General features: G+C 40.2%; 1 protein-coding gene across 1 annotated transcript in view; it reads right to left on the reverse strand.

Moving 5' to 3' along the window:
* Window positions 1-26,327, reverse strand: part of cnih3 (cornichon family AMPA receptor auxiliary protein 3) — a 111,023-nt gene that overhangs the window by 43,049 nt on the left and 41,647 nt on the right. Inside the window, 1 exon segment of the mRNA XM_037751755.1 lies at window positions 25,609-25,656. Coding sequence (XP_037607683.1) covers window positions 25,609-25,656 — 48 coding nt within the window.

Consider the following 26,327-nt stretch of genomic DNA (forward strand, 5'->3'; position numbering starts at 1 on the left):
GGTCAGCCACAAACACCAACTTATCTTATTAAGTTGGTGATATATGATGGTATATGATGGTCATTCCCATGCTCTATTATGTCCCATGATGTTGTTGCAGCAATTTGGGGTTGATACCATTTGTTACACATATTTGGTGCTAAATTTAACCATTTTTTTAACAATTCAGAATTGATAAAAATGATCAAAAATCCCTCCAATTACCACATTAAGACACCAAGACGTTTAGGAACACCATAGAAAAAGCCATGCTGTGATCTGGAATCAAAAACATTTTACATTTTGAGAGTTTTACAAGAATTACATTTTTCAGCAAGGTCAAGTTTTCAAATATGGTCTCACTGCAATGAAATGGCTACTATGGGGACTAACATCATCACACATGAATACAGTTGGGCCCAATGGATCCACAAGTGTCTCAGCTTTACAGTGATACCCAATTTATGTAACTTATGTAAGACTATTTAGGTACCCCAGCATGTAGAAATATTCAAACACACTATTTTTAGAATAGGCGAAAATAACACATTTATATTGCATTCAAAAAAACTGCATGTGATTATCATAAAGTGGGCATGTCTGTGAAGGGGAGCTTCGTGTGTACCCATAGAACCCATTTTCATTCACCTATATTGAGGTCAGAGGAAAATCGCCATCCCAGTTTTTCCCTCGCCAAAATTTAACGTAACTTCTTAGCGTTGTTTAGCATTCTTCCGGACTTCTACGACATGGTTGGTACCATTGGATTCCTTAGGTTTTCTCGTTTTATATGATACCAGTACCTTCACTCCAGCTCTAAAACTGAGCCTCTGAAAAAAGTAAAGTCGGCCAAGGATGCCAGCGCCTTCAACGAATGGAAGAAGTTAAAGGAAACTACTGAATTAAAATTTGGGTTTTACAATCGTAGCACCTGCTCTGTCACTTATGATAACATTACTGAAATCTCGGAACATGCCAATGTCGCTAAAATTAGGTCCAACAGGGCAACAAGCGTAAGAGGTCAAACAGTCATGCAGGTGGTAAACAAGGAGTTTACAGTTATTAGCGACCCATTAGCTTCCAAGAACTGATCGCCTGAACTACAAAATAAAACCATAATTTTCCTCATCTAAAAGATATGTTCTTCATTATTATAAATTTTTTCAACCTAGCTGCTCAATAACTAAAATATTGATATTTTCAAGATATAAGGATCTGACCCAATAGCAGTGATATATTACATACTCATGGACTGCTTTCATTGATTGCTGAGCTGCTGACGAACCACTTTTCCCTTCAGCTGAAACATCAAAAGCTCCTCTTCTTCATCTTAAATAAACTGAGCTCACTCCAGTATTCAGCAGCACTCTGCTGATGCCCTTTCACCCCGAGGGCACAAATGATAGGCATGAAATTGGAAACGTCTTATTTTTGCAATTGAGTTGATGAAATTCCCCTTTCCACATGAGTTGCTGAGGACAGATGCCCCAGGCCTCAGTATATATTCTAGAAGCCCTCATACATCCGCTCGGAGTTTTGAGACTGGCGACGTGTGCAATAGCCTTCAGCCGGGATAAAATAGTGGTCACTGGGACAGACGGCATATGGAAAAGAATAAATTAGTTCAAATCATTATATATCCTTTTGAGATTTCGCCTGGAAAAAGAGATGCGATTATCCAAAATAACTGCTCACAAAATAGTCACAGTTTTACATTTTTAGATGTCAGCAGTCATTCTGTTAGGGTGTCACTTAAATCAAATGTAGGATGTCTCGTTTTCTAATGAAAGAGTGTCAAAGTAAGGATTGTCAAGGAGAATATCTTTCTGACTTTGACAAACACGATAGCATGTCTTGTTGAAAGCATGTGACAGCTTCTCTCATGCTATAGGAATCCACCTTATTATCAAGGTGCAAGTGTCAAGGTACAGCGACAAGATGAACAAGACTATATACAAGCACTGTACACATTAGGTCAATATGTACTTTGCTAGCTAACAAGCTAACTATCATCTGTAAAGCCTTTTCATTGAGTGTTTGCCCGCGAATAAACACACACTACGCAAAGTCTTTGCACAAATAAAGTGAGAAAAAAATTGGCTTTGCACCATTACAGTCGGGACAATTGAAAACCAACAGCACCACCAACAAAATCAGGAAGGTCCTTTAGATCTCTTAAAGCTATTTAGATTGGTCAATTTTTTTTCCAGTGGAGTGGAGTCATGAGTTACTACATACCGAGTCTGGTGTGAGTATTTCAACCCTATCGCCAAAATGTAAAACGATATTGGAAGATTCTACAAAACCCCAGATTATGTTCAATGACAACATTTCGTGACAACATTCAATGACAATGTTCTTGTACGTCCAATGCCAGTGTTTAACAATTGATTGATTTTTCCAATATCTGCGTATGGCAGCTAAATGGCACAACCAAAGATTGTGGTTATGGCTAAGGTATAGTTATGTTCTGTTATGTTAGGAAGGTAAAACACTTGGTTAAGGTTAGGGGAAAGATCGTGGTTATAGTTAATAACTAGAATAAAAAACAACCAGTCAAATTTGCAGGTTACATCCATGTCTGTCCAAAATATCATCACTTCATTGTCACAATTAGCATATCAATTATTGATTTATGGGCATAAACATGTTTAGTGAGGTCGCTGTGACCTTGAACTTTGACCGCCAAATTCTAATCAGTTCATCTCTGAGTCAAAGTGGATGTTTATGCCAAACTTCTTCAGGTGTTCCTGATATATCGCATTCACAAGAAGGGGACCGACGGGAAGTCCCAGTGACTTTGACCTTTGACCAACAAAATCTAATCAGCTCATCCCTGAGTGGATGTTTGTGCCAGATGTAATGAAATTCCCTCACACCTATTCCTCGTTCGTGCTATTTGCATGAATACTAATCTCAATAAATAAATTTAAAATGAGAATTGAATGAAAATGACCCTGCTTGTGGGTTGTGGTCCCCGGGTAGAAACGTCAGTAGCAAATATCAGACTCAAATTCAAGGTTTATTAATGAATGTAATGTTTGACTGCAATGGTCCTCAAACCCAAATTCTATTCATTGATTAGTTTGACGTTAAAAGATAGATTATTTCTGTTCATCCTAATCCACTAATCACTGTATTAGCATTAGAAAGAGACTATTGCTTGTTGTGGTCTTGAACAGGACTCGATTTGCTCAGGACTCGGTCTTGACTTGGTCTCGACAGCCTTAGGTCTTGGTCTTGACTCTGACTCAAATGGACCTGGTCTTGGACTTGACTTGGTCTTGACTGCCTTAGATGTTGGCCTTGACTCTCACTCAACTGGACCTGGTCTTGGACTTGACTTGGTCTCGACTGCCTTTGGTCTTGGTCTTGACTCTGACTCAACTGGACCTGGTCTTGGACTCTGACTCAATTGGACCTGGTCTTGCATCATGATAATGACTTCTACTTTATCCTACAGGTGGTCATTGGCTCCCTATTGCAAATGAAGGTCTCAAGTATAACTTGTTAGCACTCCTCCTTGAGCCCAATGCTGTCGCTAATCAGGAAAAAAGTGACAATGATTATAGGGATGGGGTGCTAAAGACAAGTCTATAAAGATGTACAAATTACAGTAATTAAGCGGGGCCCAGAGCAACATTGTTTCAGATAGATATCCTAACTGTACCCATGCTTGTGTCTTGACTAAGAAAATAATTACATTTTTCAAGAGATTGCTTATGTAATGGAGCAATGGTGCAGCAGCAACACAGATATGACTCCATCGCTGAGCATCTTTAGCCTGAGCTGTTACACTGTGATTGTCACTACCATTACTCATAGTTTTCTAATAGTTATCTATGCCAGGAGATTATGTGTTTGGTCGTGTGTGTAAACACTGTAAAAGTACTCCCCAATACCCAAGAAGTTCCTCTGTCTTGCTTCCCAGCTGCTGGGTAAAAGTGAAGGGAGAGTCTGTTGGGATTCCAAACCGGTATCGGCGCACTCTGCTCCGCCTAGGTTGCAAAATGTAGATAAATATATTTATGCCAATAATTTGATGCCAATAACCTAATATTTTGATGTTATAAAAATGTTAATTAAATGTACCCGAATTCACGATATTACTATTGACATTCCTGTAATGTTACGTCACAACGTCTGCTGTATTAGCCGTGTGTTTATTGCGTGTTTATTTACATATAGAGCGGGGAAGTGAGATCGGATCACAAGTGGTCACTGTAGACGCATGTGGAGATGTATTCTAATGCCAGGTGTGAACAGACGTACTTAAAGCTGTCCACTTGTGATCCGATCACTGAGGACGCATCTTAACACCAGGTCTGAACAGGGCCATAGTTGTCATTCACAGATGCTGTAGAAAGAAATTATTTTTAAACTGTTGACATTGGAGAATGGGATTTTGAACAATGTTTTATGGCAGTAGGGTTGAGATTACAGGGGGTAGATAGCAGCAGCCTGGATTGCGTGTGGCTGGTAAATTGCAGTGGCAAAAGAGTTGAACACCAGTGTTGCTGAGCAGCAATTGTCTCAGTCTGAGGCTCTGTCGCTTCAGACAGAGACAATGTGAGACTGAAATCATAAAGAGATAACAGAGAGGAATGACAGAGGAACAGAATAAGGTCATTGGATGTGTAGGGGAAAGACACAATTACTGTATAAATTTAAATTTAAAATTACTGCACTGACTTTTCCCTGTTTTTTTAGTTTTTTTGCCTCAAATGAACAATTTCCAGTGAGGCAGGCCTGCAGAGAACAATAGTCCCAGAATCAGGTTAGGTTATCTAATTTTACAACAATAACCATTCAGTTTCACCACGCAAACTTAACCCATATGTGCTCAATCAAAAGCACGGTATGGTGACTCTCAATCATATGCATGGTCACCTCATCAACGCCAGCCGTGTTTCCATTCAATATACCCTTTTTCATGACATGTCATTGCAGGGTAAACACAGGTATAATTAATAACATTAATTATGGCCCCATTTCATTTAGGTGTAACAGGGCCCTGGTATATTGTGCATGCTGGCTCGCTGGAATGGCTGTGACACACTAAATAGAATGGGACCATAATTAATTTGATCAATTACACCTTGTGTTTACCCTGCAGTGAAATGTCAAAATGGCTGCTGTGAAAAGGGCCTATTGTCAAGAGAATTTTAGGCTATCTTTTGAAATGTCGCAAAAAAGAAATGTGAATTAGGTGTCAAGTCAAGTCAAGTCAATTTTATTTGTACAGCCCAAAATCACAAATTACAAATTTGCCTCAGGGGGGCTTTACAATCTGTACAGGATACGACACCCTCTGTCCTTTACAGTGCGACCCTCTCATCGGATAAGGAAAAACTTAACCAAAAAAAATACCCTTTAAACAGGGAAATAAAATGGAAGTAACCTCAGGAAGAGCAACAGAGGAGGGATCCCCCTTCCAGGATGGACAGACGTGCATATGACAAAAAATAATATATATGATGTGAACATACGTGAGAAGGTGGATCGATCCAGGAGGATGTCAAGCAGCTTCCCGGCGTCGCCAAACAGACAGAGCCAGAGCAACACGACCTCCTCTCCACGCCAAACAGATAGAGCCAGAGCAACACGACCTCCTCTCCACGCCAAACAGATAGAGCCAGAGCAACACGACCTCCTCTCCACGCCAAACAGGTAGAGCCAGAGCAACACGACCTCCTCTCCACGGCAAACAGGTAGAGCCAGAGCAACACGACCTCCTCTCCACGCCAAACAGGTAGAGCCAGAGCAACACGACCTCCTCTCCACGCCAAACAGATAGAGCTAGTGCAACATGACCTCCTTTCCATGCCAAACAAGTAGAGCCAGAGCAATACGACCTCCTCTCCACACCAAACAGGTAGAGCCAGAGCAACACGACCTCCTCTCCACGCCAAACAGGTAGAGCCAGAACAACACGACCTCCTCTCCACGCCAAACAGGTAGAGCCAGAGCAATACGACCTCCTCTCCACGCCAAACAGATAGCGCCAGAGCAATACAACCTCCTCTCCACACCAGATAGGTAGAGCCGGAGCAACACAACCTCCTCTCCACGCCAAAGAGCGTTAGGTGCATTTCTATCTAACTGGTTTATAGTGAATAAACTCGGCTACAGCGTAGCTACACATGGCTGTAATCCACCAGTAAACACAGAAGAACAAGTAAAGGTTGAGAACCAGAAACAAAACAAATCGGCTTGGTCATTTAATCATCTACAAGAGAAAAAAGGGTGGTGGGGGGGGGGGGGGGGGGTCTTCAGGAATTTATTTCAATTGGGCAAATTTTAATAGTTCTTTCACAGCTAGTATTGGCCAAGTTTCATGCTGTCCGGAGACGAAGACAAGCATTCGCACGCCATGAGAATATCCAAGAAGACGCAAACAACACAAACAGCCGATCGGTCATGTGAGTTAAATGTTTGCTACCTCAGAATTTATTTTGGCAAAGGTGTTTCCATAATCCGTTTAGCGCATCAACTCTTTCTTGACAAAGGGAAAAAACACCTCAAACAAGCGTAAAAACTTTTCGCAATTAAGGAAGTTTTATTGAATTTTGCCATTTCCGTGTCCTTTTGGTAAAACCATTAGGTGCTGAACAGCTGATAACTAGTCACTGCCCATAGGTAGCAATTGTAAACAATACCCAGTTAAGATGGCGGACGATTATCCCATTAGTTATGACGTAATATTGCATCTACTGTTTTCATCTATGGTGCACACACACACTCAGGGCTACAACCTAATCCCACAAACAGAAACCAGCTTCCCTTTGTGTCCTGCGTCTTGGCAACCTTCACAGAGTTTTATCAAAGTATGCAGGACAGGCCCTCCGTGGCCCCCACATCAGACGGTACACTTCACAGACTCCTATCACCTGCATGCCCATCTGCTGGGTTATTATACCTATTATAATGTACAGCATGTGTGTATGTTTGTGCATGTCTGTACACAAGAGGGAAGATAAAAGACGACGAAGAGAGGAAGACTGAATGAGTGAGTACGGGAGATGGATGTGACCTGCATGACGGACACAGCGAATGAGAATGAGTCAGAGAGAGATAGGAGGGGAGGAGGCGAAGAGAACCTTTGTACTGAAACTTCAAAAGCAACACGGGAACCACAGGGGACCCCCCCCCCCTCAACTCCATCACTTCCCAGCCGGCTCCTCTGCGCATCTGCAAATGTGATTGGCTGTGACTAGAGCAAACTTCACCTTGACATCAGTAGAAGGGAAGAAAGGCAAGACGGAACGAGGAGAGTAGAAACTACAATTTGTTTTGAAACATATTTCAGCTTGATTGATAATTGATGTGAATCCTATTACACATTAATTTGTTTTAAAATGTCCCATATCGTGCTCATTTTCAGGTTCATGCTTGTATTTTATGTTTCTACTAGAACATGTTTACATGCTGTAATGTTAAAAAAAAACTTTATTTTCCTCATACTGTCTGCCTGAATAGACCTGTATTCACCCTCTGTCTGAAACATTTTTAGTGCATTTCAACAGAATTGCAACGGAATTGCGTTGCTAGGCAACAGTTTGGGTCCATGTTTACTTCCTGTCAGCTGATGTTATTCACATACACTGCAGACAGGAAATAAACTGGGACACATTTAGAATGTTTTTGTTTAAAATCGTGTAATGGTCTAAATATTGTATATTTATGACATCAAAAATGGACAGAACTCCTAACCTAATCCTAATCCTAATCCTAACGGCTTGTTTCAAAAGCACAATTTCTGGATACGAGCTGTGTGTATTTCTCTGTATATTGAGCGTTTTTGTTTTTATAAAGCACTTAAACCTCCTTTATAATATAAAAGTCATGAAAATCTCACTTTTTACAATATGGGACCTTTAAATTAGGACCAGTCTCCAAGGTATGGGGGTGAGGGGGAGTTCTATGCAGCCTGTAGCTCCAGTGACAGGGACTTTTAGGGCAGTGAAAGTTGCTCCAATGACAGCAGCAGAGACACTGACCTGCGGCGACTCAGGGGAAGGTAAGAGTGATGAGTGGGAAAGAGACAGGAGCCGAGTCTGAGAAGCAGGTCAGAGTAGTTGTCCAACTCATCTCTTTGAATATATTTCAGGTTCACAGTTCCCTGGCCATATTTTGATGTGTTGGAAATATTTGCGTTGGGTTTAACCCCCCCCGAGACCTGGACCGACTTTACTGTCTTTCAGAGGCTGTAGCAGGTTTCAGTTTTAGAGATAGAGTGAAGGCACACCTAAGGAATCCATCAGTACCAACCCTGTCATGCTTGCCGGCAAGGAGGGTAAATAACGCTCCAAGCTTCCGCTTAATTTTGGTGAGGAAAAACTGGCATGTACATTTTTTTAAAAGGGTCCCTTCACCTCTGACGTCAAGATATGTGAATAACAATTGGTTCTACAGGTACCCACGAGTCTCCCCTTTACAAACATGCATACAATTCATGCGTGCACAAATGCACACACTAATATGCACCATAGGCATTTCATCAGGATGGCTAACTTGGCGCACCTGTGGTATATTTGAGCATGGGGTGGAAGAGAGAAGGCATTATTATTATAGGGGGGTGCATTTGAGTCTGTGACAATCATGACTTATCACATTCATATTTCACCCCTTTTAATCGCAGGGCTATCCCCCTCATGACGCGCTGACTGATAGAACATGATAAACGTCTATGTAAGTATGATATTGTTATTATTATTTTAATTGTGGTGAAAAACAGTACAATTTGGTAGTGACTGTTGGTGACTGATAGGCGACTGCTGCGTGTCCCGTGTGAAATGAAAAGTCACCTCTGACTTATTTCAACGTTAACCTTAAACATTACGCTAGGTCTTGCCTATTGCCTATTTTTGATGCGTGCTGCACGCGGTTCACAGCAACAACGGACAGTGAAAATGTTCTATTGACTGTATATTGACATCATATCAGCAACATTACTACAGTTTCGATGTCTATCTGCAGAATATTACGGAGATGAAAAAATTTAAAGATTTATTTTTAAATCAACACTTCCTGCTTTCATTTAAAAATAAAAGCCCTCAGGCGTTTTTTCTGTGGACAGAATTCTTCATTTGTTAACACGAGGCTTTTATTCTGACATATGTGCAGGACAGTGTTGTAGAACATGCAGTGACTTGGAGAGCTCCATGAATGAATATAGTACGGGTTTTAATTGTGGATTATTACTATTATTTACAAATTACCACACGTTTCTTAACCTTTCTCTGTCTAAAATAAATATAAATGACATTTGTAATGAAATGAAATGGCCATTATGAAAGGCAAACTCTATGTAGAAAGAAAGGGCTGGCAGCAGCAGCTGCAGCAGTAGAAACGCAGCCAACACGCTGCTGGTGTGAACACCCGAATGACGCAGCCGCCGCGCCACACAGCCAAAATGCTATATAATATCTATAATAGCTAATAGCTAATAATATCGGCCAGGCCGATAATTGGTCAATCCCTACTTAGAACCACTTTTTTTGTGAATTTGTAGAAGTGATAACATGTTAAGAGATGGCTATGTCCCAGTTATGATTTGATTCCTCATTTATAATAATTTCTTATATTCGAGCAAAGTTACTGATTTAACTTGATGTGGTAGATGTGAACTGTCAAAGTTGTCCCAGCACTTGTCAACTAAGCGGTTAACCAAGCAATCCTCATGATTATTGATGAAGTGTTCACAATGCATTGGGGTGCTGATTTGCCCTGGGCTTGAATCTATAGTGAGTTAACTTCCAGCAGACAGGCTGACCAGCTGATTTTATATTCAGAGTTGACACCATCATACTGCAGTGCTCCAGGTTGGAAATACTGCATTCTGTACTACTAGTGGGAATCTAGTTTGTGAAAGGTTGTATGTTAAGAGGAATTCCCCTTATAATTACATACGGAGAGATGAATAATAAATTGCTAAAAGTGGCATTTGGATGGACAGATGGTTGGATGGAGGTAGCACCTCATGGAGTGTTTGTACAGTGTTGGGCATTCTGCAACGTGCCATATGTTCAATGCAAACTGCTATTAAAACCAACAGCAAACCACTGCTGTGCATATATTAGTATATTTTATTACAGCTTGTGTTGACTGTTTGCTGAAAACACTCTTATAAAATCAGTGAGGTGTTGGCAGATGGAGTGTGCGATACCTTTTCTTGCATGTGTGAGCACAGTTTCCTTCTTTAGCACCTTGTTACACAGTGTAGGTGATGGATGTGCAATACTATTGCTTACATATGTGTTTCATCTGTCAAGTACAATTAAGAATTATATTGTGGGCTTTTTGTAATAATTTTTTTGACATGATGAATCAGGGCTCCAGACTAACTTTTTACACTGGTTGCATTGGTGCGCCTAACCTTTTCATTTAGGTGCACCCGCGCACAATTTAGGCGCACCCAAAACTTTTCACCATGCCTTTGGAACCGCAATAATACATTTTAAGCGTTATGTCAGTTCCCATAGGCCTACATTAGGAATGTCATGATTCCAGCATTTTAGTAGTCGATGCCAATACCAGTGAAATTCCACGATTCTCGATACTAATTTGATACCACGGCGAAAAACAAAAGTAAAACAATAAATTCCAAGTATGTCAACATCCAATTCCCTCTCTATTATCGATGTCTTTGAAAACATCTACTTCAAACAACTGGATTTATTCAAGTTTCTCACCAAAAACTACATTTTTTTGAACACATCACGATAATGTTCGAATTACGAATTGCCCAATACTCTTTTTACTGAATAGAGCCTGAATGCACTTTAGTCTCAATTCAGTCTCAATCATTAACCAATAATTCTGTATATAAAGTATGTAAAATGTTATACTATGTGCAACAATAAACTGTTCAAATATCATAACTAACAGCATTACTAATAATTAGTAAACATTATTAATTAGCACTTTGTTGTTTGTTAACAGAAAAATAACTATTAACTGAGTTTAATTAACTATCAAGTTATCATTTATAAATGATGGTTATTAGAAAGTGTTACCGAAACACAAGACCAAAATGCCTTTTAGGGTTTCTATAGCACACAACATTTTGTTAAATTTTTGTTTAGTTTGGTATAGTTTTCACCAAAACAAGTCTCTTTAACCCAAAACAGCTTCCAAGGCATTGAAAGCACCCACTAATGGAAATAACAGCTTCACCTTCTGAACAATTCCTGTGCAGAATGGAACAAAATCTCAGAGACAGTACAGTATGTACTTGATGACTACAACCGTGGAAATCTAGGTTGTTTCCAGTGTAAGTCATGCAGCACTATTAATATTCATTTCCTGCTGAGCCTAACAGTGGTTGCTATTTTCTTGTCAAAGAGGAGTTTCCCTTCCCCCTCTCTCCTCTCCTCTTCCTCTCTTTCTATCCTCCTCCTGATTCTCCCTCTTAATTTTCTCTCTTCTTCACATCCCCCCCTCTCTCCCTGTTATCTCTCACCTCCTCCCCATCCCTGTCTCCACCTCTCAGGTCTTCTCTCCTGGTAACAGCGAGTGGGATCAAGGAAGCACTGTGCTTTGCATATAAGCTCATTATTCTGACTGACGGAGAATTTACACTGTTCCTGCATGAGGGATTGCAGAGGAGAAAAATCGCACACATGCGGTCTTTTCTCAGCAGCAGAAAAAAGGATGGCATTGTTGTTGTTTTGGTTTACTTACAGTCTGGCAGCTGCATCATTTCCCTTTTATAATCTGATGCACATGTACACATGTTTCTCTGTGTTTTGTGTGATGTATGTATTCATGCATTTTAAAAGCTAAGCTACACTTACTATGTGTGTTTTTAATTGTCATACTTCATTATCTCTGCCAGACGTAAGCCTGTGGGGAGATGATGCGCCTGTGTGTGTGTATCTGTCTGTCTATCCGCAGCTAATCTCATTTATTACTAGACCCATCAGCTTAATATTTTTTGTGCTCATTTATCTCATCTCAACGCAGTTCATGAAATAGTCACAAAATTTAATCTATTTGATTCGTGTACATAGACGGGAATTTCCCATCTACAAAATATTTTTTCGTGACGCTCAGCACAACTTTCAACAACAAATATTTTGGCATTTTCCTACAAATGTCCAGCAAAACGTTACACACGTGTCAATTTCCGCTCCAGTCTTTTCAAACTAAAACTACTTAGTTAGGTTTAGGAAAAGATCGACTTGGTTAGGCTTAGGCAACAAAACTACTTAGTTAGGTTTAGGAAAAGATCGACTTGGTTAGGCTTAGGCAACAAATTACCTAGTTAGGTTTAGGAAAAGATTGCGGTTTGGGTTAAAATAACACCAGAAGTGGCGTTTGCTTAAGCACAGAAGTTGCGTAACAAATAAATCAACTTTGACTTCTGGTTTCACACGGGACACAAACACCGGTCTCCTGGGCAAAAGTCCTGTGTTTTTTGACCCACCCATCCATTCCGACCTCCTCCCTAAGCAGTTTGCAAATACGTGGATTATATACAAATTGTTTTTGTGCTGACCATGAAAACAAAAATTCAAAATTCGTGTCTATGTACACAAATCAATACATTAAATTTCGTGACTATTTCACGGTAAGGGCTGTTAGTGATCAACAACTACTTCAGTAGCAAAAGGCATTTCCTGCAATTGGCTAGGCTAAAAACAAGCCGTACATAGTTTGTTGCAGGCTACATTTTGCACTCTGTCGTGGCAGAGACATTTCATAGAAAAAGTTTGGTCTCATTTTGAACCAGACCATCTTCAGATCAATTCCATACCAGATATGTTACAATCCACTAAATTTAGTCACAATACAAGATGAATAAATGCCTTATCTTCGCCACCCTCTTGACTGTAACGGAGCCGGGAGGGACAACTGAGTGAGATTAAACTCTTCTTTGCTTGGGAGGGGAGAGGGAGATACACCTGGTGGAGATCTGCACTCTCCCGAGCGCACTTTTCTAGGTTGGAGAGAGAAATTTTTTGCCATTTTATTCAGCGCTAATTGAATTTGCGTAAGTAAATCTGAAATCATGACTAATTAAGTTTAGTCATATTAATTTGTCCTCAACAATAAGCTTAAGCTGCTGAAAGCTGATTATGTATTAGTTCTGAACAACCTTAAAGGGGACCTCTTAAGCTTTTTCCCTTTCCTTTTGTGTGTTATATAGTTTTTGTGCATGTAAAAGGTCTGCAGAGTTACAAAGCCCAAAGTCCACGCCAAAGGGAATTACTCCCCCCCACAGAAGCACTGCTCCTGAACTGACTGAAACACCTCGCCTGAAGTCCTGCCTTTTCTCTTCTGTAACGTGGTGATGTCACCAAGTAACGCATTTGCATAACAGCTAGTTTTGCACGCCCTCAATCAAAGCTAGTTAGAGCAGAGCTGGAGCGGAGTCAGAAGAGTTTGGTTCGGTTGACCAATCCCAACAGTGGTCTAGCTGACCAATCAAAGCAGACTGCGGGGGGGGGGGGGGGGCAGTCTAGAACTCGGCCTGTGTAGGAGGCCCCTTCTAACCCATATATATGAGGCCGACAACCGCTGATAACGCCCATTCAATCAGCTGATAACAACCAAAGTGAGTGAGTGTTACGGGAGGAGTTTGGTTTAAATGTGTCTGTGAAATGGCCTCAGTGTCCCTGTTTTAACATCCCACAAGCTACATGTTCTTATTAGCATCTTCTGGATTTAACGCCACAGGCGACTGACCATCAGAATCAGTCAGTAGAGTGACAGAGGAGTGATGGCACTTTTCACTGCAGTGTGCTGGAAGGTTAAAGTTAAGTCCTCCCGGGGGTCATGTCTGTCTGAGCACACAGCTCCTCAGGCTGCTGCACACGACTGATATGAGTAAACTTATTATATTAAGAAAACTGAGCTGAAGAAAGTACGATTGAATCGACCGCACCCAAAGCGGACGCACATTGTGTTTGACACACATTTGTAATTGTGGCACACCTGAGACAGTGTGGCCACATTTCAGTGATAAAATGGTGCGTGATGATTTGACTTATTATTTTGGATCATTTTGTGCATTTATGTTAGGACCTTTATTAATTTTCTTGCATTAATGGAGTAATGATATGGTTTTAAAGAAGAAGTAATGAGGCGGAACGTTCGTGTTCACTTCAGTTGCTCCGGCGAATGGGTGAGAGAGCGCACGCTTCCGCTGTTTCCTCAGAAGCAATCTGGAAGTAAACGAGACGCACCGTGTCCTCATTGCTACTCTTCTACCTGCTTAATACAGGTCGGTAAACTGTAAATAAACCATTACTATCTACGTTACAAGGTCGGGCTTTATTAATGAGATGGTTCGCTAAATGTTTACGGAGTTTATATTGATTTCTATATGCATAGAAGACCCAACGGAAGTTACGTCCGTCCTGGCGCAGTGTTTACGTAGTGACGCCATTGTAGGTCTAATGTGGCCTGACAATAGTAGGGTGTCTCTCAGGGCTCTTGCACAGTGTGAATATTTAGGATGATTGTGTACTAATGTGTTTACTGAGGTGTTTATTGAGTCTCATGCACTTTGTTAATGGTGACTGAAAGTTGTAAATGAATGTAAGTTGTTAGTTACACCAAAGTATGTTTTGTTCCTGTAGCACAGCATTTTCTTGTTAATACATTTCTGTAGCCTGTAATTATTACAGAAGCGTAATGTCAAATGTGGCATAGTTAAAGGGGCATTGTGTACCACTTCTGAATTGCACTAAATGAGTATAGTACTGTTTAAACCAGTTGATTACTGTGAGAAAAGAAGTATTTTTAAGTACTAAAGATGTTTATTAAATATAAAAATTAATGAAAATTGATGTTCATCCCAGAGAGAGTAACTGACTATGGTGAGTGTGTGTTTTATTGAGACAGTGAAAATACTGAAGTAATGGACTGTAATGAAGAGAACTGAAATGCAGATAACAGAAATATGTTGTGTTTAGGGCTACATGTGTTGAGCTGAGTGTAATAAAACAACCAGAGAAGCAATCTGGAAGGAAACGAGACGCACCGTGTCCTCAATGCTACTCTTCTACCTGCTTAATACAGGTTACATGCTACGGTGACACCCATCCCTGGGACCCGTAACATTATGTTCATTTAACTCTGTTTGCTTTTTTATCATTCAGAGGCACCGCTGTGAGCTATCATGATTCAACGTTTTTTTCAAAATGAGGGTTTGAACTTCCCGGAGAACTGTGCATCTCAGCGCCAGACTGGGAACATAATTCAGGCCGGGAATCTAACGTCAGCCAAGGCCAGGGGTCTGCAACCTGCAGCTTCGGAACCATAGGCGTCTCTTTAGCCCCTCTCCAGTGGCTCCCTGCGGATTTTTAAAAATGGAAATGAATAACTGTTCTTTGTTTACATTTTCATTTTTATTTATCATTGTTGTAGGTCTATGGTACGACAGTACGACAGAGTATTAGAGCCACATTGAGGAAAAAAAAAATCGGAGATTTCGAGAATAAGGTCATAGGTTTACCAGAAAAAAAGTCCTAGTATTATGGGAATAAAGTCATAATATTATAAATTAGTAATTTTACGTGTTATTTTCTTTCTTGTTAAGTTCTGACTTTTTTCTCGTAATATTATGACTTTTTTCTTGTAATACTATGACTTTATTCTCAAAATCTCAGATTCTTTTCCCTCAATGTGGCCCTAATACTCCGTCGTACATTTGCACTTTGGTCCTCACTGCATTAGACTTATATACTATATACTTAGACTGTAGGCTGTGTTACCTTCATCACAATGCTCAAATGTTTTGCCGCTCCAACCAGATTTTTTTTTTTTGCGTAAAATGGCTCTTTTGATAGTAAAGGTTGCTGACCCCTGGCCCAGGCCAAACTCAACACAGTCACAACCAACCACGTGCAGTGTAGCTGTACATCCAAAATAGTTCAAAATGATGGCCAGGGGTGTATCTTCCTTCAGTGGTGACCTCATGCTGCATCAGTATTCGTAACAGCCGACGAAAACTTCATACATTTTTTAACAATCCTGCCCTATTGCCCTTCCTGCCAAACACTCTGTCTCTGTTGACTAACTCTTCCTCTCATAAGTGATAACCCACTGAGCCTGGCCAGGCTGCAAGCAGTGAGCTATAGGCGAAAAAGGAAACCAACAAACCACTCGTGAAGAGCACAACACATATATATGTTCACTTAAATGAACTGTGACCTGGAAGGCGCGGGAAACCATGGTGTGGTAAACACTAACACATGCATGTATAATATAATATAATGTATATGAATTGCCAAAAGAAAAGTTAGTTCAGATGTGTGTTAATCTTTATTTGTGAACCTGAAAGCATAATTGAGAAGCAGATTGGTGTTAGCCTTAAAGGTCCCATATGGTAAAAAGTGAGATTTTCATGTCTTTTATATTATAAAGCAGGTTTAAGTGCTATATAAATACTGTGAAAGTATCAAAACACTCAATCCACAGATAAAATCACACAGCACGTATTCAAAAACTGTGCGTTTGAAACAAGCCGTTAGGATTTCTGTCCATTTGTGATGTCACATATATACAATATTTAGACCATTTAACAGTTTTAAACGTAAACAAACTAAAATGTGTCCCAGTTTATTTCCTGTTGCCGTGTATGGGAATGATATCAGCTGACAGGAAGTAAACATTGACCCAAGCTGTTTCCTAGCAACGCAATTCCGCTGCCATTCCGTTGAAATGCACTAAAATGGAGAGTTTCAGACAGAGCATGAATACAAGTATATTCAGAGAGACAGTATGTCATGTAAACATGTTCTAATAGAAACCCAAGATACAAATATGAACCTGAAAATGAACATGATATGTCCCCTTTAAAGGTGCCCTGTGGAGTTCTGACTTCTAGTAACGCTACAGGGTCATTGTTTTGTATCATGTGCAAATTGTTTTCATGAAATTAGTATTTTCTAGGGCTATCAATCGATTCAAATATTTAATCACGACTAATTAATCGCACGATTGTCCGTAGTTAATCGCGATTAATCGCAAATTTTTTTATCTGTTCAAAATGTGCCTTAAAGGGACATTTGTTAAGGATTTAAATATGCTTGCTTTATGCAACTGTATGTACATATTTATTATTGAAAATCAATTAACAATACAAAACAATGTCCAGAAACCCATAAAAAATATGCTAAATTGGCAAACTCAAGCCCAACATTCAACAACAGCTGTCAGTGTGTCAGCATGTGATTATCATAAAGTGGGCATGTCTGTAAAGGGGAGACTCCTGGGTACCCATAGAACCCATTTTCATTCACATATCTGGAGGTCAGAGGTCAAGGGACCCCTTTGAAAATGGCAATGACAGTTTTTCCTCGCCAAAATTTAGCGCAAGTTTGTAGCAACAAGCTAGTATGACATGGTTGGTACCAATGGATTCATTAGCTTTTATAGTTTCATATGATGCCAGTATCTTCACTCTAGCTTTAAAGGTGCCATATCGTGCTCATTTTCAGGTTCATACTTGTATTTTGTGTTTCTACTAGAACATGTTTACATGCTGTAATGTTCAAGAAAACCCTTTATTTTCCTCATACTGTCAGCTTGAATATGCCTGTATTTACCCTCTGTCTGAAACACTCCATTTTAGTGCATTTCAACGGAATTGCAATGGAATTGCGTTGCAAGGCAACGGTGTGTGTCAGCTGATGTTATTCACATACACTGCAACAGGAAATAAACTGGGACACATTTAGAATGTTTATGTTTAAAACCGTGTAATGGTCTAAATATTGTAGATTTGTGACATCACAAATGGACAGAAATCCTAATGGCTTGTTTCAAACGCACAGTTTCTGAATACGGGCTGCGTGTATTTTTCCGTATATTGAGCGTTTTGATAGTTTAACAGTATTTATATGGCAGTGAAACCTGCTTTATAATGTAAAGACATGAAAATCATACTTTTTACAATATGGGACCTTTAAAACTGAGCCCGCTACAACCTCCGAAAAATTGATTGTGTAAACGTGTTGAAGAAATTAATGGCGTTAACGTGTTATTATCCCATTAACTTTGACAGTCCTAATTTTAATCAATCGATACTTGCTGTGTAACGGCACGCTTTCCACTTGCACTTTACACATCGTTACCGTGATCCCAATTACATTCAGCCACAGCGCTCACAGCCCAGTAGACAATCAAAAGAGTTACAAGCATAAGTAGCCAGATAACTTGCAGCCTAAACAAATGCTTTTGCACTCGCACTTCACATGCTGCAACCCAACGTTGTTACATGTAAACAGATGCATTCGATGGTTTTCTTTAGTGTTTTAATAGTGAGGCTGAGTGCTGTCTCTCTGCTGTACATTAACTGTATTATAAATAAGCTATTTTTTGCAGCGAAACACTGTAAAGAGATCGGTAAGAATTCTAGGGATTTGGCAGGTCTTGTGTACACACACAAGATAAATGGCATTTGACTGCAGTCAATGGTTAAGCTGGTTACCATGGTAACCACCATCAGCCTATCCAGATAATACTCCCCAAAAAAATGAAAGATCCTGTTTGTTGTTTACTCACTTGGATCTACACAACAATCACCACACACACCACAAACACAATTGCACTGAGACAACCGTGCTGGTAACAATCGCCACAAACGTGCACTTCCACCAACACACAGGCATGTGCGACACGCACAAACACACACACACAGAGAGCCCAACAGAAGCACAGATCACAGCTCAGAACAGCAACACTCAATTTCTGACTCCTCTCTCTCATCTCTTTCCAATGTGAAGACACACACACACACACACACACACACACACACACACACACAGAGGCAGAGAGAGAGAGAGAGAGAGAGAGAGAGAGAGTGTGTGTGTGTGTGTGTGTGTGTGTGGGGGGGTTGGGGGGGGGGGGGGGTATTACTCTACTTGTGTCCATGTTGCAATTGGTGTCATATTTTGCAACTGAAGATTTTACAATTAATAACACAACGACTACAAAACTCAGTAAAATCTCCAAATTGAATGAAACATACAGTATACTGTATACACCGATCAGCCATAACATCAAGACCACTGACAGGTGAAGTGAATAACATTGATTATCTGGTTACCATGGCACCTGGCAGTGGGGGGGATATATTAGACAGCAAGTGAACATTTTTGAACTTTGAACTTTGTGTTGGAATCAGAAACAATGGGCCAGCGTAAGGATGTGAGCGACTTCGACAAGGGCCAAACTGTGATGGCGAGACGACTGGGTCAGAGCATCTCCAGAACTTTGAGATTGACAGCCCTAATATATACTATAATATATAATATAATACTACATTTATGACATTTTTTTCACAGTGCAAAATCAAACAGACACCCATCTCAAAGTGCAAGTTTTTATTCTCACACGCTTAGGCGACTGCAAAGTTCCTTCTCTCCGTGACAGCTTGTGAAGATTGTTTTTTCCAAACATTATATTAAAAGTCACTGATCTGATAATCAACCAATGACACGAGCGAAAGCTAAAAAAATGAGTTTTTTGAAGACAGCATGGCAGCAATTAAAAACAACAAAAAAAAAATATTCCTGGTACCTTAAAAATAAAATATACAGTAACAACGTGCTCATCCTCCGTCACCTACGCATTACTACAGTAAGGAAGGTGTAGAGATGGAGAGAAGAAGAAGAGGAAAAGAGAGGGAGGAAGAGAGAGAGAGAGAGAGAGAGAGAGAGAGAGGAAAAGGGGCAAGACAGGTCCAAAAATAAAGGCAGGAAGAGCGCTAATGAGTACACTCAGGTTTGCTTAGTTGCTGTGACAACGCGCCGGCTCATTGCTTCGAGCCACAAGACGGCGTAGCTAATGAATAACACACTCACACACACACACACAAACACACACACACATACAGTCGAGAGCAAAAGAGCACATCATATTCCCTCAAGCCATTTATCATCTGCATGGGGTTTGCAGGCGTCTCAAAATCCATTGGAAAACACTCTGTTGAGAACAAAAAATGGCACGTGTCCATACGCCTGCATGTGTGTGAAAACTATCACATAAAGGTAAAGAAACGCAGCCAAACGCTTTTTAACCGAATCAATCAGGACCACCGTGCTGTGACTGCGCCAGTTGGAGTGAGCTGAATAGTTTTTAGCAGCTCTGGAGAAAGGAGGAGAAAGAGAAAGAAAAAAAAAACCTCCACAATGCAGCAGATCCTCCTGCATCAGGACCTTGGGCTTTCACACTGACAGGCACTGTGTGCTACGGAGTCGAAATATAGCTCATAAATTGTTCGTGAAGTTCATAAACTGTGTGTGGAAAAAGGAAATTGTCACTCGAGGCGCTTGGCAGGGATGTCCTCTCTCTTTACTTCCGTTGAGTCACCGCTAGATAATGCCGTTCGTCAATCACCTCGTACATTAAAGTAGGGTTAGACAATGTGATGATACATGTATAGACTGCGAGATGATACATTTTTTTAGCCTATTGTGCTCTTCTGAGATAAATATCTGTGGTTGTATGCTGCAAATCAATGAGCAGGGTTTATAAGACTTTTGCATCAACGTGATTAAAGCTTCAGTAGGCAGTATATTTTTGGCATCATTGGGCAAAAATTCCGTAATAACCTTTCAGCATATTGTAATTCAAGTGTTCTGAGAGAAAACTAGACTTCTGCTCCTCCTCATGGCTCTGTTTTCAGGCTTTAAAAAATCTAGCCAGTGATGGGAGACTTTGACTAATCACAGGTTATTTCATTGAGAGAGAGCGTTCCTATTGGCTGTGCTCCGGTCATGTGACCAGAACTTAGCGTTCCTTCACCAGATTTTACAATGGCGGCGGCGTCACAAACTTTCTCATTTTACAGCTAAACCGTGCACTACAAGATGATTCTGAAAACATTTGAGGAGAGAAATAGGCATTAACATAACAGAATATTGATTCATATTTGATCAGCGCTGCCTAGTTTGACCGTTTGGTCGGAGTTCACGAGTGACTGACAGCTGGCTCTCATAGACGGCAGGTGGACAGCAGACCTCAGATCAGCTCTTACTGCTTGTTTTCCTCCGGTCTGTGAAATCTTGCAGATGCCGTTAGGAGCACCGGAGGACACAGAGGCACATGATTTTTTGAGGTTACATGTTTCATGTACTACTGTCACGATATAGCGACCGTTTTATAAAAATAACTTTTTGTAATCATATTTGCTCCAATCTCACCGACTTCAGCTTTAAGTACCTTGATTTGTCAGGTATTTAATCTACCACATTAGCCCAAAACAATCATATCTGCTTATTTTATTCTCAGCTGATTTTAGCTAACTCTCTCTAGAAAACAAAAATAGACATTGTTGAATTTTAGTTCGGGTCCGGTACCTGTCACACTTGACTTTTTACAAACAAACCAAGCAACACAGTCGACACGGCAGTTTGTGAAATAGTCACGAAATTCTTCTTTTTTTTGTTGACGCTCAGCACGACTTTCAATTACATATTTTTTTTATGTGTTTTCCAATGAATGTCCAGCATCACGTGACGCATGTGTCAATTTCCGCTTCAGTCTTCGTTCAAAATAAAACTACTCAGTTAGGTTTAGGAAAAGATCGACTTGGTTAGACTTAGGCAACAAACTACTTAGTTAGCTTTAGGAAAAGATTGTGGTGTGTGGTTAAAATAACACCTGAAGTGCTGTAACTTAAAGCTGAAGTAGGCAAGATTGGAGCAAATATGACAAAAAAAATGAGTTATTTTTATAAAACGGTCACTATATCGTGACAGTAGTACGTGAAACAGGTAACCTGAAAAAAATGTCCTCCGGTGCTCCGAACGGCATCTGCAAGATTTCACAGACCGGAGGAAAACAAGGAGTCAGAGCTGATCTCGTTGATTGGACAGTTTGGCAATTGTCATCCTGCATCATCAGGACCCACGTGGGGAAATCCAATTCTGGTGACTGACAGAAGTTTATGCAGCACTTTAACGGTCCCAACAGTGAATGCAGATTCCACTTTTTCAGGCGGTCTCGGTACGGTTGTTTGGTCCGCACCAGGGTTTGATCGACAGCTTTCACACCAGCACAAACGAACCATACTAACCGCGTTAACGGACCTTCGTTTTAACCGAACCAAACAGGTTAGTTCAGTCAGGACCACTTTTAGTCAAAGACACTTATTCCATTGCAGTAATATACACATTATATTTGGCGGTATGGCTCTGTTCTGGGACCTCCCTGCCCATCCACGCGCATGCGTGGATCCACGAGCCTACGTGGTAGCATGAGGCAAGGAGAGCACTCCTCCTTGCCCTTCCATGTGCACACATGGAAAGCCAAAGGCAGGGAGAGCAGCAGCAAAGACCCCCCTGGGTGCAGAACAGAGCCGGAACAGATTTGACATTGATTAAGTCATAAACAGTTAGGGGTGGGCGACACATCAAATATAGTCGATGTATCGCGGCTTGTCCCCCGCGCGGTACAGAAAACGACTACATCGCGAACATCGAACACAAATTGTCATGTAATGTTTCCAAGCCAACCCTTTTTGTATGAAAGATTAAAATTGTTCCAAAGAACCACTAATGAATATCAACAGAAGGTTTTAATGCAGACATATGCTGCAGGGACTACAAGATCATAATATTGGTGTGATTGTATGCATCAAAGGGTTAAATTGAGCATTTATGAAGTGCTTAGAGGATATTTGAAAATATTGCGATATATATCGTGTATTGCGACATAGCCTAAAATATTGCGATATTATCCTAGGCCATACCGCCCAGCCCTAGAAACAGTATTAAAAGGAGGTGGTGGGGTGGAGGTGGGTTGCGAGCGGCTTGTAGAGGAAGCAGCAACGGTAGGCCGGCTGAAGCAGCTTAAATAAGGCGCCCTGTATGAAATTGACCAATGAATGCATAGAGAGGAATCAGCTGATCCGTCAGCTGATGCATCAGCTGATTGGGCTGGCTTAAGATCAGCTGTTATCAGCTGATAGCCATCGTATGAGCAGAGCTTGACATCATGGCCTGCCTGAACTAACGCTACGCTTGATATGTGAAAGCACCCTTAGCCACCAACCAACCAACATAATACTCTAGTACAGTAATATTAAAAGTTAAGTACAGGATTTATTGACGGCAAACTGTGGAATTGCTCAAACTTTAGAACGAAAAATTTCGGACCTGCCGGAAATCTATTTGATCGTTCAGGAGCCAGATCATTGATACCCCCCCTCAAACTGAACGATAACTGATCCGGCAGAGATTGCGCCCGATTCCAAAATTAGTCAGGGTGGATAGATGGGTCAAAAAACACAGGGCTTTCGCCCAGGAGAGCGGTGTACTTGTCATATTGAATCCACAAGTTAAAGTTTATTTGTTTGTCATGTAACTGTCATGTTATTTTAACACAAACCACAATCTTTTCCTAAAGCTAAGTAATTTTTGTCATGTAACTTCCGTGCTTAAGTTATGCCACTTCCAGTGTTATTTTAACCCGAATTGCAAACTAAGTAGTATTGCTGCCTAAGCCTAAGCAAGTCAATCTATTCCTAAACCTAACTACGCAGTTTGTTGCCCAAACCTAAGCAAGTCAATCTATTCTTAAACCTAACCTAGTAGATTTAATTTGAAAAGACTGGAACGGAAATCGAAACTTATTGCTGGACATTCGTAGGAATACGCGCAAAAAATATGCTGTTGAAAGTCGTGCTGAGTGTAACGAGAAAAAAGAGGAAAGTCGTGTCTATGTACACAAATTAAATAGTTTCGATTTCGTGACTATTTCACAATCTGCCTTCAGACTGTTGCTGTGGTAGCACTACTGCAGATAGCTCCAATGATCTCTGCACAGTAGGTCACAGCTGCAAGGACAGTGCAATCTGGATGTGTGTGCATGTACTGTATGTTGTTTCATCTGCTTTTGTGTGTTAATGCATGTGTGTATTTGTTTTCTGCACAAGCACTGTAGGGAGAATGTCCTCCCCAGGGGCCAGTGGTGGGCCCGAGGGCTCCAGTTGACGACACCGATAACCAAGATCAGCTGTTCAACCGACGAACCTCCAGCGTAAAAACAGACGCAAACACACACTCGCATGCACACGTGCATGAGACGTGCAAGCACAGTGCGAGTTACAGAGAGGTGGAGGGAGAAACAGATGTCACGTTGAAGCTGGGAGGAGGCCTCTTCTAATCCTCATACCGAGTCCTCAAGGCAAACTGACTGCACACATACACACACACACACGCACACACACACGCACACACACACCAATAGGCAGCATGGCTCTGCAGAGCACAGCACAGACCCTCTCAATCTCTGTCTCTGCTTTCATGTCAGTGCAACATGAGGCAAGAAGACAAAGGAAGCACCACTGTGCAAATCAAAAATTCATTAAAAACGGAACTACTGAAACTAGACCTGTAGAATACTGATATGCACCTCTAAGTACTCACATAACTCGAAAATCAAATTCTAAATTGTCGAGCAAAAGCCTTGCATGTCTAAAAAAGATGATGAGGAAATAGTGAAAAACGCTGCATGTAAAGGTATCAGATATCAGGTGAAAGCGAGATGTCATCTGCAAACGGTTTTGTAATTCCACTACATTTACGGGTGTTTCCGCAACTACGGGCATTTTTAAGTCCCAGCAATGAAAGTTTGGATTTATGTTAAAATTTAGAGTACAATGCTTGCTGAATATATGTACACAGGGTTATTACCCATCTTGACATAAAAATAATAACTAAATAATGTGATTTAATAAAGTTTATGAAGCATTTTCTGAGTCCTTACCACGACACTGAACAAACGCCATAGTAAAAGTTTTATTCAAGGCCAAACAAATCTAGTTTCTATGGAAACAGAAGTTAGCAGGTGAGCACATGGATGACAGGTTGGGCCACCCACATAGGTGACCCTCAAGATCAAGAAAAACGAGTTTAAGATCACATTTTCTTCTGAAATATTTATTGTGTGTCCTCACCATACAGATCAGTAATTGTGTATTTTGAACTACATTTAAAAAACAACTTAATATTACTGTTACTATTTGTGCATTTTAGATGCTAAGTGTCAAAGCTAACGTAGCAGACCTCGCTAGCTGCCATTTATCAGCAAAAATTTCCTTTTTTTTCTATTGCGGTAAAGACATTAGACATTAGAATTGCAATATCTATCATAAAATATTTGTTTTTGTCTATGAAGACTGACATCTATGGTTACTGTCTACATGTATCAGGGTGTAGAGAAAATCATGAAATCCCTTATTTAAAAAAAAAGTTTTTATATCAATATTTACAAAGCTTGGTGAAAATGAATTTAAATGTCTTAAAAATATTATAGAAATTAGAAAAGCAAAATGCATAAAATTAACATCATTGTAATGTTGCGGTAAGGACATTTAGTAAAATCAAGTGATGAAAACCATAAAAAAACATGTTTCAGCTTAAAATCTTAACCACTATATGCAATTTTGTGTACCTGTTTGTATATAAATATTACATACTCTGATGGTTGAAATTAAAATTTATAGTTTTTTTTTTTAAATGTGGGTCAAAAATGACTATAGTTGCAGAAATGTACTTTTTCATTGGAGTGCATATTCTCCCACCATTAAGGATTATAAGTCAGTTACTGATCACATTCAGAACCTGAACGGCAAAAACAAGATGTGATTTGTCCCTCTCTGCTTACCTTCCTCAGCAGGTTGCAGATCCTCTCGATGTTCCGCAGTCTCTCCCTCTGTGAGGAGACAAATGAAGAAAAAGGTTTATAGTTTAGAACCTCCTAGGATTAACAGAACATTTACCTATTGATGACTCAGTCAGTGGAGTATGCTTACATCTGGTGAAAGATGAAACGGAATAGAAATAGTGCAAGTTTGTCCTTGTACTTGCGCTGAAAGTCACGTGTGTTTATCACGCTTCCTTATCAATAGATAATGTTTATATGCTAGTGTATTATATTGCGCAGTGTATTGTTATATCGTGCTTATCATTAATAAATAAAGTAGCCTACTGAGCGTATATTTAATACACTGTATCACCAAGTTAAACAATAGAACCTTAATAATTCGATATAACTATAACGTTACCCCTGATAGGTAACGTAACGTTAAGCATCAAATAACTTGTACTAACCTCATGAGTTTGCTAACGGTAGCTAGCTATGCTAATTATAGTTAGCGAACTTTAATATCCGCAGAACAGGAACCCGCTCCCTTTGTAGACACGAACAGCTCATTCTAAGCTAACGAAAACACAACGAGTCTTAGTTTATACTTTTATACTTAGATTATACACTAATGAAAACATTGTTATGAATATTATATTCCATTTCTGCTAATAGATCCAACACATTGGTTCTTTAAATAACGTAATAAATTGACTTATTTTAAACCAAACCATGATGTT

Source organism: Sebastes umbrosus, chromosome 18, assembly GCF_015220745.1.
Source record: "Sebastes umbrosus isolate fSebUmb1 chromosome 18, fSebUmb1.pri, whole genome shotgun sequence".
Classification (NCBI taxonomy): Eukaryota; Metazoa; Chordata; class Actinopteri; order Perciformes; family Sebastidae; genus Sebastes; species Sebastes umbrosus.